Genomic DNA, 14,645 nt, shown 5'->3' on the forward strand with positions numbered 1-14,645 from the left:
AGAAAACTTACCGCTACTTTTTCCTCCTCTAGGAAAGCGAACCTTGTGCGTGAGATAAAATGGCTTCAGAGCAGATCCGGCATGATAAATCAAATCCATGTCTTAATCCCGGTGAGAATCCCGAAACATCTCCAGGCTGCTCTGAGGCGATAACATTCGAAGGAAACGAAGGGGTCAGGCAGGTGATGGCGGATTCTCGGTTACGGTCCCTTTTCTGAAATGCCTCCATGAACTTCCCAAGACAGCAAGAGTGCCTGGAGAGCAACCCCTGCCGGTCTCCCAGGGCCGCCCGGGCGGTGCTGGGCGGTGGTCGGCGCCCCTCCCCGGGGCGGGGCGCGCCCCGACTCGCCGCGCCCGGGTAGCCGGCGCCGGGCACTCGCCACTGCAGCGCGGCGAGCGGCGGGCGCGATGTATCTACGCAGGGTGGTCTCCAAGACCCTGGCGCTGCCTCTGCGGGCGCCCCCCGGCTCCACGCCCTTCCGGAAGGACGGTGAGTGCCGCGTACGGAGCAGGGCGCCTCTCCTGCAGTCCAGGCGTGAGGAAGACCGGCGCCTCGAGCACGGATTCCGCGGGCGCACCTGCACCCCGGCGTGAGGACTCCCTCCAGTCGCCCAAACCTGACCCAAGGCAGCAGAAGCTTGGGATTGGGAGTGGGGACAGGAATGGGGGAGGTGGGTCACGGAAAAAGCGCTCCGAAAACCTTGGAGTCTTTGGAAGTAGGGAGTTTTTCCAGTGCGTCTTCTGAATCCAGACTAGACTTTTCTTGGATTCGAATCCTTATCTCGGAGAAGCTCTCTAACCTCAGTTTCCTCATCTGTAAAATTGGGTTAATAACTAAAAGTGCCTAGAAGAGTGCCTGACTAACAAACGTGTGGCTTACCACTGTTGTTATTATGGGCACCAATTCGCACTCTAACTTGGGGAATCAGAGGAATGAGTGGGAAGATAAGCACTGATCAGGGAGCCTGGCTGGGCGTGGGGAGCGAGTGTCCGGCCCGGTAGACGTTCAGTAAATGTTGAATAAATAAACGCATGACTTGTCCAGGGCTCAGCAGCCTGAACCCAGTGAGCCCTTGGGCTCTGGGCACACGCCCGGCCAGGAAGCGGCCTTCGGGTCACTGTCCTTTGGGGCTGAATGTAGACATGGAGCTATTGAGCAGTTTGGCTCTGTCGTCCAGGTATCACCTTTATTGAGATTTGGAGAAGCGGGGAAAGAGGAGCGTACTCAGAAATTTCCTAAAGGAGAGGTTGCAGTGCGAGCTGGAAGCCGATTAAATAAAAATTTATATACGAAAGCGTTTAGTATACTGCCTGCAACGTAGTAGGTGCTTAGTAACTGTGAACCAGAGAGGTTGTGTTTCATCCCAGCAGCTCGCGGCCTTGGGTCCAGCTTTGCGCTCAAGTGCAGCCTTGATTCAGCCGGCTCCTTCCTAGTCCTTACCGGTCACCCTACCCTTTTCCATCCCACTCCCGTGCCGACTGGTGGGAGGGGGTCCTTAGACAAAGTCATGGAAAGTTCCTAGTCTCCCTTTACTTTGCCTGTTTATTCCTGAGGCTGGTGAAGTCGCTTCAGCCCAGAACGTGGATTCGAGCTGGAGAGTGAGAATGACTCCTGCGGGAATTTCCATGGGCCATTTTTTTTTTTTTCTTTCTTTAACCTTTGATTAGGTCTTTGGTGGTGGGGGAGGAAGAAGGTCGGTCCAGCTAGCTTTATTTTTATTGTAGAATGCTAGTGGGAAGAAGTTGCCCCCCAAATAACAGAAGTAAGGCGTTTTCGTAAATCTTTACACCGAGTAAGATTGAGCAATTTTTTCACCGATCAAATTAGAGAGAAGCCATTTATTTAGTTTAAGCTTCTAAAGATAGCGAGGCTGCTGGTGTTGGGGGAAGGGGGAGAAATGAGCCTCATGACGGCCCTTTGTTGTGTTGTTTGTCCGCAGCGCCCACCGTCACGACCCACAAACATATACACCCTTTTTTGCAGCCGCTCGTGTCTCAAATATTTTCCTCCTCAACTTAGGGCAAAGTAAAAGTAATTATAACTTCTAAATACATAGCAATACTGGTTGTCTTTCTTTAATTTTCACCTAATTGCTATTTTTGCGGCACTGCTTTGTTTATGTATTTTAGGAACTGTTATTGACTGGAAACAAATTTGTCTTCAGTCATGGACAGTAACTTTCATTGGTACTTTTTACTTCGATGAAAAATTAAAATTGTTTCAGTTTTATATAAAAACAACAAATTTTGTTCTCCCCTTTTGCATTTAAAAATGCAACTCTTTAATGAATAAATAAATCTATAATACCAAAACCCAGACTGTACCATAGGGTTTCCAAGGAGCGGCTGGTAGATTCGAACTGCTTACCTGTTGGTTAGCAGCCGGGCTTTTAACCACTTCGCCACCGGGGTACAAGGTCTATATTAGATCATTGGAAAAAACACAGAGAGGAAGATGGAAAAAACACAGAGAGGAAGATAGAAAATAGAAGTCGTCTGTAATCCTACCACTCAGAAAAGACCACTGTCTACATTTTGGTGTAGTGTTACAGATTTTTTTTCCCTCTTATGCCTTTTATTCTTTTTTCCTTATTCACATGTCTTTCACAAATCTGGAATAGTCCTTTACAGATTATTTTGCTATGACTTTTCACTTGATATATTGTAAATATTTTCTCATGTAAGTAAATATTCTTCTCTGAGGTTTATAGTGTCTGTTCGTTTCACATTGCATGATTGTACTAAAATTTGTCTAACATTTAATTAATCCTTACTGGATGGTCTTTTCCCATGTCATTGCTCTTTTTAAATGACTTTGTTATAATTGTGTTTGTATTTAAGTCTTAAATCTCTGATAACTTTATTTCTTCCAATTTAAAAAATCTTTTTGATGTTTCTGTCTGGTTGAGAAATAAAAACACTATGTTCCTTATCTGATAAAAAAGTGTATTTTAAAATTTGTAAAAATACAAAAGCTCTGCCCCAAATCAAAGCCTGAACCTCGTATCATAGGTTCTTTAACGCACTTTTTTTTTTTATAACTTTTATTAAGCTTCAAGTGAACGTTTACAAATCCAATCAGTCTGTCACATATAAGTTTACATACATCTCACTCCCTACTCCCACTTGCTCTCCGCCTCTTGAGTCAGCCCTTTCAGTCTCTCCTTTCTTGACAATTTTGCCGGCTTCCCTCTCTCTCTATCCTCCCATCCCCCCTCCAGACAAGAGTTGCCAACACAATCTCAAGTGTCCACCTGATATAATTAGCTCACTCTTCATCAGTGTCTCTCTCCCTCCCGCTGACCAGTCCCTTTCATGTCTGATGGATGGTTCCTGTCCTGTGCCAACAGAAGGTCTGGGGAGCATGGCCGCTGGGATTCCTCTAGTCTCAGTCAGACCATTAAGTTTGGTCTTTTCATGAGAATTTGGGGTCTGTATCCCACTGATCTCCTGCTCCCTCAGGGGTCCTCTGCTGTGCTCCCTGTCAGGGCAGTCATCGATTGTGCCCGGGCACCCACTAGTTCTTCTGGTCTCAGGATGATGTATGTCTCTGGTTCATGTGGCCCTTTCTGTCTCTTGGGCTCTTAGTTGTCATGTGGCCTTGGTGTTCTTCATTTTCCAGGTAGGTTGAGACCAGTTGATGCATCTTAGATGGCCGCTTGTTAGCATTTAAGACCTCAGACGCCACATTTCAAAGTGGGATGCAGAATGATTTCATAATAGAATTATTTTGCCAATTGACTTAGAAGTCCCCGCAAACCATGTTCCCCAGACCCCCGCGCTTGCTCCGCTGACCTTTGAAGCATTCATTTTATCCCAGAAACTTCTTTGCTTTTGGTCCAGTCCAATTGAGCTGACCTTCCATGTATTGAGTGTTGTCTTTCCCGTCACCTAAAGCAGTTCTTATCTACTGATTAATCAATAAAAAACCCTCTCCCACCCTCCCTCCCTCCCCCCCTCGTAACCACAAAAGTATGTGTTCTTCTCAGGTTTACTATTTCTCAAGATTTTATAATAGTGGTCTTATACAATATTTGTCCTTTTGCCTCTGACTAATTTCGCTCAGCATAATGCCTTCCAGGTTCCTCCATGTTATGAAATCTTTAACGCACTTTTGTAGGGAAAAAAAATATTTCTCCAACACAACCATTTGTTATATCCAAACAAAGAGCATAACTGTGAAATCATTGCAATTTTGCTACTAACAAAGTTTGTAACTAGTGTAAATAGATTTCCCCTCTGCAAATTATAATTTCTGACTACTCCCCACACCCATACCCCATCTGTGAGGCCACATCAAACTACTTTGCACTTTCCTGGTAATGGTTCTCAATGGTTTTGCACACGTTGTGCCTTCTGCCTCAAGTGCCATTTCCCACTTTCTCACAAACTCCTACTTTCCTTCAAAACTCAGGTCAAGTGTCTCTTCAATTATGACAGCTGACCCAACTCTCTGACTTTTTTCGCTGTACTTTCATGCTATTGTGTACCTTTTACTTACAACTGTTATATGTAGCACTTGCTATACTGTATCACAATTTTTAATCTACAGTGATTTGTCTGTACATCTGTCTCTTCCTTCTAGACTGTGAGCTGTTTGAGACTAGGGCCCTTATCTGTTTTGTTCACAGTTGTATTCTCAATGCTTCTATCAATGTCAGACACATAGTGGGTGTTCAGCTGTATTTGTTGAATGAGTAAATACGTGTCTCTTTATCCTTAAAATAAAGAGCTTAAAATACGAACTTTAAGCTCCTTCCAGCTTTAAGAGTCTATTGTAAATTTTTTAATTCCGGGGTATTATGGTATGCACAAATTGTAGCACTACAGAATAAATATATTTAAATATAATAATGCAGCACTTTTATCTAGTTTGTATAGAATTGTACTTCTGTTTCAAATATGATCTTGTTGCAACATTTGCCTTAAATAAACAAGTCTGTCCATTTTTGTTGTATGTTAAAAAAACTTAGGTTTCTTCCACTCTCTACATTAGTATTATTGATTTATAGACGTGTTGGATTCCAACATAAATGTTTTCTTTAATATAATAAATAGAAATTTTTATCATATTTTAATTATAAAACCAAAAAAACCAAACCCATTGCCGTCACGTTGATTCTGACTCATAGCGACCCTACAAGTCAGAGTAGAACTGCCCCCATAGAGTTACCAAGGAGCTCCTGGTGGATTTGAACTGCTAAGCTTTTGGTTAGCAGCTGTAGCACTTAACCACTATGCCACCAGGGTTTCCATTTTAATTATACATATATTTAATTCAGTTTTTTAAAAATATAATAGTTTCCATTGAATCCTATAGTGGAGTACATGCAATAAATGGATTTTGTTTGCTAATACGAATTTCGCTTGACAATGATTAATGCTTTTGCCATTTCCTTTTACCCACACCTGCACCTTTTCCAAGAAGAGCACGATGTTAAAGCATCAGGATGACAGGTTTCGATGTTAAAGCATCACGACGACAGGTTTCATAGGCACTTCTCAGATCAGCCTGGGAGAATGTCAAGTAGAATTATCACTTGCCTTGTTACACTGTACTCCCTTAAGCTAAAGCCGCTTGATGTTAATAGATTCTGGGTTCACCAAGGGGAAGTTTTTTTTTAAAGATGTAATTATTTAAAATAGTTTTACTTCAGTGGCAGTGCTAACTGTGTTTACACTTGTTTTCCTAGCATCTCTTCACCGGCTGTCATCTAACAAACTTCCTGGATCATCTGGCTCAAATCTGATGTATTATCTGGTTGTAGGTGTCACAGTCAGTGCTGGTGGATATTATGTAAGTGTTTAGGTAACTGCAGTGTTGAGGAATTCAGATGTTTTACAGCCTGTGGTAAAACTCAAAGCAATGTCAAGATCAGGCCATGAAATTAATTAAGTTTTCAACATAACCAATTGTTTAAATGTCATTAAGCATATACATTTGAAAAATATTTCACAGTTATTAGAAGTATAAAGTTTTCATAAGATATACCAACTAAACTATTACAAAGATTTTTTTGAAGCATAAGATAACATTTCTTAATACTATTTAAATATGCATGACTTTCATTAAAACTGGTGCTATTACAAATACTAGTAATAATAAAAAAAATTTTTTTTTTTATTATAGCTGACAATTATTAAGTGTTTATCGTATGCCAGACTCATGGCTCATTAAGTAATTACAACAGTTCTTTAAAGTAGGTACTTTTATTAATATTTAACAGCAAGTATTGTTGAAAGATTAGCTTTTTATTGTTTAAAATATTAATATTCAAAAAAAATTTTTTAATTCAAAAAGTATAGACATATATAAAATAAAAAATGTGCATTTCTCCCCAACTGCTCTGTCACTCCCCCAAGATTGTTGTTGTGTGCCATCAAATTGATTCTGACTCACAGTGACCCTATAGGACACAGTAGAACCGCCTCATAGAGTTTTCAAGAAGCGGCTGGTGAATTCGAACTGCTGACCTTTTGGTTAACAGCTGAACTCTTAACTACTGGGCCACCAGGGCTCCTCCCCCAAGGTAGCCTCTGTTAAATTTGTAAGACAAAGCTTTTAATAGCATGACTTTGGAGCTGAAATAATGGAGCAGTTGTGAGTTAAATAAGTAAAATAAGCCTATTGAATCAGTCACCATTTTGTCATAAATTTTCTAAATCAAAATCTAATCTTCATTATGGATAAAAGTAAAACAAGTATAAGTTATTCAAACACTGTGAGGATATACAATTACTACACTTTGCTATAATCCTACAGAAATATGCATAAAAGCGTAAAGTAGAGGGTCAGTGATACGAGGGAAACCTTCAGTGAGATGAGCTGACACAATAGCCGCAACAGTGGGCTCCCACATATCAAAGATCACGAAGATGGCGCAGGATCGGGCAACGTTTTGTTCTGTTACACGTAAAGCCGCCGCGACTCGGGTGTGGCTACGTGGCCATCAAACACAACAAGCAGTCATCACTAGGAGCCGTTCCATGGGACTCCGTATGGCCAAACCAGAATACGTGTTCTAACCTTCAGAATTTTGAGAACCTCAAAAAGATAGCAGACTTCAAACCTGTTCCTCATATTGTTGTCTGCCGCCAATCCACCAGATTTCACCCACACCCAGACTTCTTTGCTCCTACTGTCTTTCTACTGCTTAGAATGTTGAATCGACAGCCCAGGGCCATTCTAGTTGGATACAGGCTGCTGGAAAACAGATTGGGACTAGGCCATGCAACAGTCTGGGAAGCTGGGAGACTGAATTTCACCTGGACCTCCATATGCCCCCTAAGTATGTTTACCAGCACCAGACATGAATCTTTCCATTTGGAAATTCTTTCTTTGCAAAGCGGAATCTTAAACTGGAAAGTTATAACGTTACTATTCATAAAAACCCTTCCTGCCCTTGTTCTCTCAGCACAGTGGGGGTGGAAGTTGAACAAGGTGATGATCTCTAAATCCCCTTCCATCTCTAAGATTATGTCGTTTTAATTTTGAACGTTGGAAGCCTAACTTCCCAGGACTCTTAGGCTAATTTTAGGAGGAAATACAGAATGTGAGCAACTTGAAAACCTGTGTTTCGTACCCCCTTACCCCTTTCCATGTCCCATGCTAAAATAAAGTCTATATTCTATTTTGATCAGTTGACCCCAGGGTTGCTCAGTACCCAAGAGTAGCTTTTCATTTCCAAGTAAAATCTACTATTAGGGCCCCTTGGAAGCAGAGAGGCCCAGATTAAGTCAATATAAGCCAATAACCTGGGTGTGTTAAAAAAAAAAAAAAAAAAAAGAAATGCCAGACCAGTTTATAAAACTCGTGGCATATTTTAAATGCTAACATTTAATAAAGGAATAATTTAATTTGGAAATGACTTCCAAAGTCTAAATTTGAGATCCTGTCTTCTAATAGTCCTTACTTCTACTCTGTGCTGGCTGTGCTGGATTCTCTGGGCCAGACTGGAGTGTGAATTATTCTAATATTGTCATCTCTTCAGTTCTGCCTAATGTTAGTCTTTTTCCTCACCTTCCTGTTTTAGCCCCTGGAGCCATAAGACTAATGTACCTTGAGATGATGCTGGGATGGTCATTTCCAGGTCATGAACTTTTGTCCTGGTTCAGCGTTAGTGGACCAAGAACTGAGGAGACTGACTCAGCATGTTGGTCCTGTAGATGTCAGGAGATCCCACTCTACTAGGAAAATACTCCCTGCTGTTAAACAAAAATGGCCATTGTCATTTCTGCTGATCTGTTTGCTCTGCAGGTTTCCAAGCCAGCTGATTCAAATCTGAATTCACCAGACTTTGGGGAGTTTGTTAAAGGGCCAGTTTTGAATCATTCCCCCCTTTAGATCACAGATTTTCCATCTTAAAGTCTAATCTTACCATACTATAAAATGGTTTGTAATTTGCAAATAATTTTAATAAGCTTTGTTTCTGATTCTAAGAAATTTAGAAAATACTATGTATAAATATTTAAATTTAAAAATCTACACTCCTATCACTAAGAGACAAACAACTACTAACATTTTTAACAAAGCTGAGATAACTATATTATCTGAATAGTGACATTTTCATTTTTTAAATATTGTTGTCTAATGTGAATACGGAGCCCTGGTGACACAGTGGTTAAGAAGTATGGCTGCTAACCAAAAGATTGGCAGTTCGAATCCACCAGCTGCTCCTTAGAAACCCTATGGGGCAGCTCTACTCCGTCCTATAGGGTCGCTATGAGTCGGAATCAACTTGATGGCAAAGGGTTTGGTTTTTAATATGAATACAGCCCAAAGAAGACCATTTGACTATAAAATGAAAGGAAGCCTGTGCGTTGTCGATAGGTTTATTCTCAATACTGTTTTCAAGTAACCTACCAAAACCCATTGCCGACCAGTCAATTTTGACTCATAGCCACCCTACAGGACAGAGTAGAACTGCCCCATTGGATTTCTAAGGAGTGGCTGGTGAATTCAACTGCTGACGTTTTAGTTAGCTGCTGAGCTCTTAGCCACTACACCACCAGGGCTCTCGAGTAACCTATAATCAGGTCATATTGCTGCTTTACGGAATCAACTTGTCAGTACACAACGACGACGAACCTTAGCTCCCCAGAGGAATCTTCATTAGTATAGACAAATATGACATTTTGGAAGTTTTTTTTAAATCTTTTTATTTTGAGATAGTTGAGATTCACGTACAGTTATAAGAAATAATACAGAGAGACCCTGAATACCCTTTACCTCGTTTCCTCCAATGGTAACATTTTGCATAACTGTACTACAATATCACAATCCTTTAACCCTATTCAGATTTCACCAGTTTTACATGCACTCATTTGTATGTGTTTGTATGTATGTATTCTGTTTAATTTTATCACCCATGTAGATACATGTATTCATCACCACAGTCAAGATACAGGACAGTTCATCACCACAAGGATCCCTCGTTTTGCCCTTTTATAATTCCACTCACTTCCCTCCTGCCCTCCCATCCCCACCTCCCAACCTCTGGCGACCACTAACCTGTTCTCCAGGTTAGTGTGATTTTTTCACTTTAAGAATGTTATATAAATGGAATCATAAGGTATGTAACCTTTTGAGATTGTTTTTTTTCACTCATTATAAATCTCTGGTGGTTCACCCAAATTGTGTGTATCAATTCCTTTTTATTGCAGAGTAGCATTCCGTGGTATAACCCACTGTAGGACACCTAGGCTGGTTGTAGTTTCTGGCTCTTACAAATAAAGCTGTGATGAACATTTTTATACAGGCTTTTGTGTGAACATAAATTTCCACTTCTCTGGGATAAATGCTAGAGGGTATTTTTAAATGCCTGACGTGATATTTTGGTCCTAGCATAATTTATTCCTTTGTCTTTATCTGGTTATCTAGTGAGCCTGCTTTCGGTTATCTTTGACCCCTTTTAGAGCACTTGTTTCTTTCCTATTCTAAGTGTTCTACCTAAGGACAAAGGTTTCAAAGGGAAAGTGCAAGAGTGGGTGGGAGATATGGTTTCTCTCCTTTACTATGTCGTGATTATGGTTTAGGCTTCTAATGATGATTACACGGAGAATTGCATATACCTTTGAACTTTTCATGATAAATCTAAGCGCTCAAGAAATGAACTAAAGATATGTTTACTTTCAGACTTACAAGGCAGTCAGATCAGAGCAAGCCAGACACACGGAACATATGACAAATTTGAAAGAAAACAACAAAGCAGAGTTATATTCACTTCAAGGTAACATGAATTTCTTTATTATTATTTCTTGAGGTAATAATTCCCATCATCTTAGTCCAGCAATGAACACTTATTTGCTTTTGGCTTCTTTACTAACTTACTCCAGAATAGTTGTGGTTAGTTCATTCAGAAAGGCAAAGCGCAACCAAAATCAAATTAATATTGCTATGTATTTTTTTATTTTGGAATGAGGGCATTTGATGAATGAAAAAGTTGTACATTATACTGTTGACCAGTAGCTTTGACTTCTTTGTGTGATAATATTACTTTTCCCCTACTTAGTTCCATTTATGTTGGCAAAATTCTGGCATCTGTCTCTCTCAGCAGCTTGAGATAACAGATTTCCTTTTATTTCATTCATTTTTTTTAGATCAGAAAACTAATTTTTGTTTCAGTTGTGGCTAAGATCACCCATATGTCATTTTTCAGAGTACACTTAACAGTACAATCAGTCGTGTATATTGAGTCCCTCAGTTGGTCTGGTTGATAATAAAATGATGACCACAGGGATAGAAAATTTATATTTTCACCCTAATATATAGTCCTTGCCTTGAACTGCTTGCTTTAAACTATACTTTTTTCCATCTCAATACTGTCATTAGGTGCCATCGAGTCAGTTCCAACTCATAGCAACCCTGTGTACAACAAACGAAACACTGCCCGGTCCTACCACGCGCACAGTTGTTGCCGTGCTGGAGCCCATCGTTGCAGCCACTGTGTCAGTTTCGCTGAGGGTCTTCTTCTCTTTCACTGACTCTCTCTTTTTTTTTTTTTTAATTTTCATTGTGCTTTAAGTGAATGTTTACAAATGAAATCAGTCTCTCATAGAAAAATTTATATATGCCTTGCTATATACTCCTAGTTGCTCCCCGCAGTGAGACAGCACACTCCTTCTCTCCACTCTATATTTTCATGTCCATTCTGCCAGCTTCTGACCCCCTCTGCCCTGCCGTCTCCCCTCCAGACAGGAGCTGCCCACGTAGTCCCCTGTGTCTACTTGATCCGAGAAGCTCACTCTTCACCAGTATCATTTTCTATTCCACAGTCCAGTCCAATCCCTGTCTGAAGGGTTGGGTTGGCTTTAGGAATGGTCCCTGTGTTGGGCTAACAGAAGGTTTGGGGGACCATGACCTCTGGGGTCCTTCTAATCTCAGTCAGACCATTAAGTCTGGTCTTTTTATGAGAATTTGAGGTCTGCATCCTACTGTTCTCCTGCTCCCTCAAGGGTTCTCTGTTGTGTTCCCCGTCACTGACTCTCTATTTTACCAAGCATAATGTCCTTCTTTAGGGACTGATCCCTCCTGATAACGTGTCCGAAGTACATGAGATGAAGTCTCGCCATCTTTGCTTCTAAGGAACATTCTGGCTTTGCTTCTTACAAGACAGATTTGTTTGTTCCTCTGGCAGTCCATGGTATATTCCATCTTCTTTGCCAAAACTGTAATTCAAAGGCATCAATTCTTCATGGGTATTCTTATTCATTGTTCCAGCTTTCACATGCATATGAGGCAATTGAAAATACCATGGCTTGGGCAAGGCACACCTTAGTCCTAAATGTTACATCTTTCCTTTTTGACACTTTAAAGGGATCTTTTGCAGCACGATTTTTCCAATGCAATACATCATTTATTTCTTGACTGCTGCTTCTATGGGCGTTGATTATGGATCCAAGCAATATGAAATCCTTGACCACTTCAATCTTTTCTCCATTTATCATGATGTTGCTTATTGTTCCAGTTCTGAGAATTTTTGTTTTCTTTATGTTGAGGTGTAATCCATACTGAAGGCTGTGGTCTTTGATTTTCATCAGTAAGTGCTTCAAGTCCTCTTCACTTTCAGGAAGCAAGGCTGTGTTATCTGCATATCTCAGGTCTTTAATGAGTCTTCCTCCAATCGCGATGCCGTGTTCTTCTTCGTATAGTCCAGCTTCTCGAATTACTTGCTCAGCCTACAGATTGAATAAGTATGGCGAAAGGATACAACCCTCAATATAATCCTGTTATTATTAATTACTATAATCCCTATTCAGGTGCAGAGATATTAGTTGCTTATGGAACAGTTTTAACCTTTTAGTCATACCAATGAACAACAGAATATCTTCAACAAATATTATTGAATACCCCAGTTATAATAATAAAACAATGCATTTTATTATTAGCAGTTTTTTGGTTTTAAGCTCCTTTTCATATACATTGTATTGATTAATTCTCACAACAGGCCTGGGAAATATGTATTATCAACCAACATCCCTGTTTTTACAGATGACAGAACTTAGGTTGAGAGACGATACGTGGTTCCTCAGAGTCACACAGCTAGTAAGTTGGCTATCTCACATGACAGGTTAGCTGTTCATTTTCATGTTCCTTGTATTTGCACAAGTAATATGTGCAAATGACTTTTTAAAAAAAGTTTAACAGGGTCAAAAGGGTTTATAGAAAAGGAGACCCCTACTTCCCCTCTCCAGAGACAACCAGTGTTACAAGTATCTTTGAATTCTCCTGGCGAGAGTCTTTGACAATACAACTATCTAGTTATATAGTTTATCCCCCTTTTGTCCTAACACAAATAGTACCATATGCTCTGCATTGTTCTTTTCCTTGTTTTCACTTAACACTCTCCCTTAAAGACCACTGCATATCAGTACATGTAGGCTGTCTCATTTTTTTAAATGACTGTACAGTATTCCATTGTACTCCATGCTCTTTAAATTAATACTTTGCTTGGTGGACAAAATCCTACAGGTGAAGAAGAGAATGTAGTGGAAGCAGAGAGAGCCAGCGCGGAAGCCCCTGAGGTGTCTGTAGTGGAAGCCGAGGTGGTTGGTACTGAAGAAGTTCCCAGTGCTGCGGCCGCAGTCACAGAAGAGGGTTCAGCCTGTCCGGAAGGTGTGGTCGCTGCTCGGGTGGGGAAGGCAGCAGTTGGTGCTGAAACTGGGCTAGAAGGTGCAGATGCACCCCCAGGTGAAACCACAGAAGTCGGTACAGAAACGACCCGAGGGCTTACGGAGGCAGCTCCGCGTGAGGCTGCTGCCCACAGTCATGACGAAGATGTAACGGCGAAGGAAAGCTCTGGCGGACACGCCGAACGAGAAGAAGGGACTTCCGCAGCCGAATCAGAACCCCCTGCTGGGGGTGTTTCACAGCAAGAAGCCAGTGCTGGTTCCGAGGCCGTCGAAGCTCAGGGCTGATCTCACGCTGTAGACGTTTCAGCAGACGTGCCACAGAGTGTCGGAGAGGTGCTTTCGTATTTTTGGAAATCTTAGTTTTTAACGGGGCTTCTTTTCTTGAAAACCTTAACATACCTTCAAGATTTTTGGTATCTACTGATAGATTTTAGGATTGAGAGATTTGAGATTTTACATGTTTTAAGAGTTTTATACTCTCCGAAATAAGAATATAAAATTACAGTAATGAGCTTAAATGGTTTCACTTTTTAATTTAAATCTTGTAGGAACTGAACTATCCACGTAACTCCTATTCACTTTACTTTTGCTATATCTTTACCTTTATTATGTAGATCTGGATTATTGGATTTTGATTCGAACTCATTTAAATAAAATTGAAAAATCTTCAGTGCTTCTACTTTTATTCACTAATACTTATATTTATACAAAATACATTGCATATTAACATAACCAAAAACAAAAACCAAACCCAGTGCCGTTGAGTCGATTCCGACTCATAGCGACCCTATAGGACTGCCCCATAGAGTTTCCAAGGAGCGCCTGGTGGATTCGAACCGCCGACCCTTTGGTTAGCAGCTGTAGCACTTAACCACTATGCCACGAGGCATATATAAATGACATGAAGAAATTAAGTATTTGCAATATTATTGAAGAAAGAGCATATATTCTGAGGAGAACTCTATATATAACAGTATTTATGCTATTTATATTACATGGGGCACTATGCAGATATTTTCAATTTCAGTTTAAGCAATGTTTATTGAAGACTTAACACTTTCTGCCAGGAAAAATTCGTTCATATATTCAACAAGTATTCATTGAACATCTACTACGTATCAAACACTGTTTTAAGTGCTGGGAATTAAAAAAGAAAAGATAAAAATTTCTACTCTGTCCAGTTTATATTTTAGATGGGGGTCAAATAATAAACAAGATAAGAAAACTGTTAAATGTTAAGGAGAAAAGTAATGAAAGTAAGGGAATTCTAGGGGGTAGATTATAAGGGGTGCAAATTGTAAATTTAGATAGGGTGGCCAGAGGAGCCTTACTAAGAAGGTATTTTCTGAGTAAAGACCTGAAGATGTAGAAGAGACCTAGTCAAGAGGGTATCTGGGAGAGGACTATTCCAGGTGGAGCAAATGTACCAGTGCAAAGGGTCTGAAGCAAGAGAATGTGGAGAGTTTGAGGAATTGCAAAGTGGCCAGTGTGGCTGAAATGGAATAAGACAGAGG

The 14,645-nt window shown here is 40.5% G+C and overlaps 1 protein-coding gene across 1 annotated transcript; it reads left to right on the forward strand.

Annotated features, from left to right (window-relative positions):
• The first annotated feature begins 408 nt into the window (after positions 1-408).
• Positions 409-13,824, forward strand: MGARP (mitochondria localized glutamic acid rich protein). Its single transcript, XM_064286269.1, has 4 exons — positions 409-490; positions 5,694-5,797; positions 10,136-10,229; positions 12,971-13,824. Exons 1-4 carry the CDS (start codon positions 409-411, stop codon positions 13,414-13,416), a joined length of 726 nt encoding a protein of 241 aa, XP_064142339.1. The 3' UTR covers positions 13,417-13,824.
• The last annotated feature ends 821 nt before the right edge of the window (positions 13,825-14,645 follow it).

Source organism: Loxodonta africana, chromosome 5 (assembly GCF_030014295.1).
Source record: "Loxodonta africana isolate mLoxAfr1 chromosome 5, mLoxAfr1.hap2, whole genome shotgun sequence".
Lineage (NCBI taxonomy): Eukaryota > Metazoa > Chordata > Mammalia > Proboscidea > Elephantidae > Loxodonta > Loxodonta africana.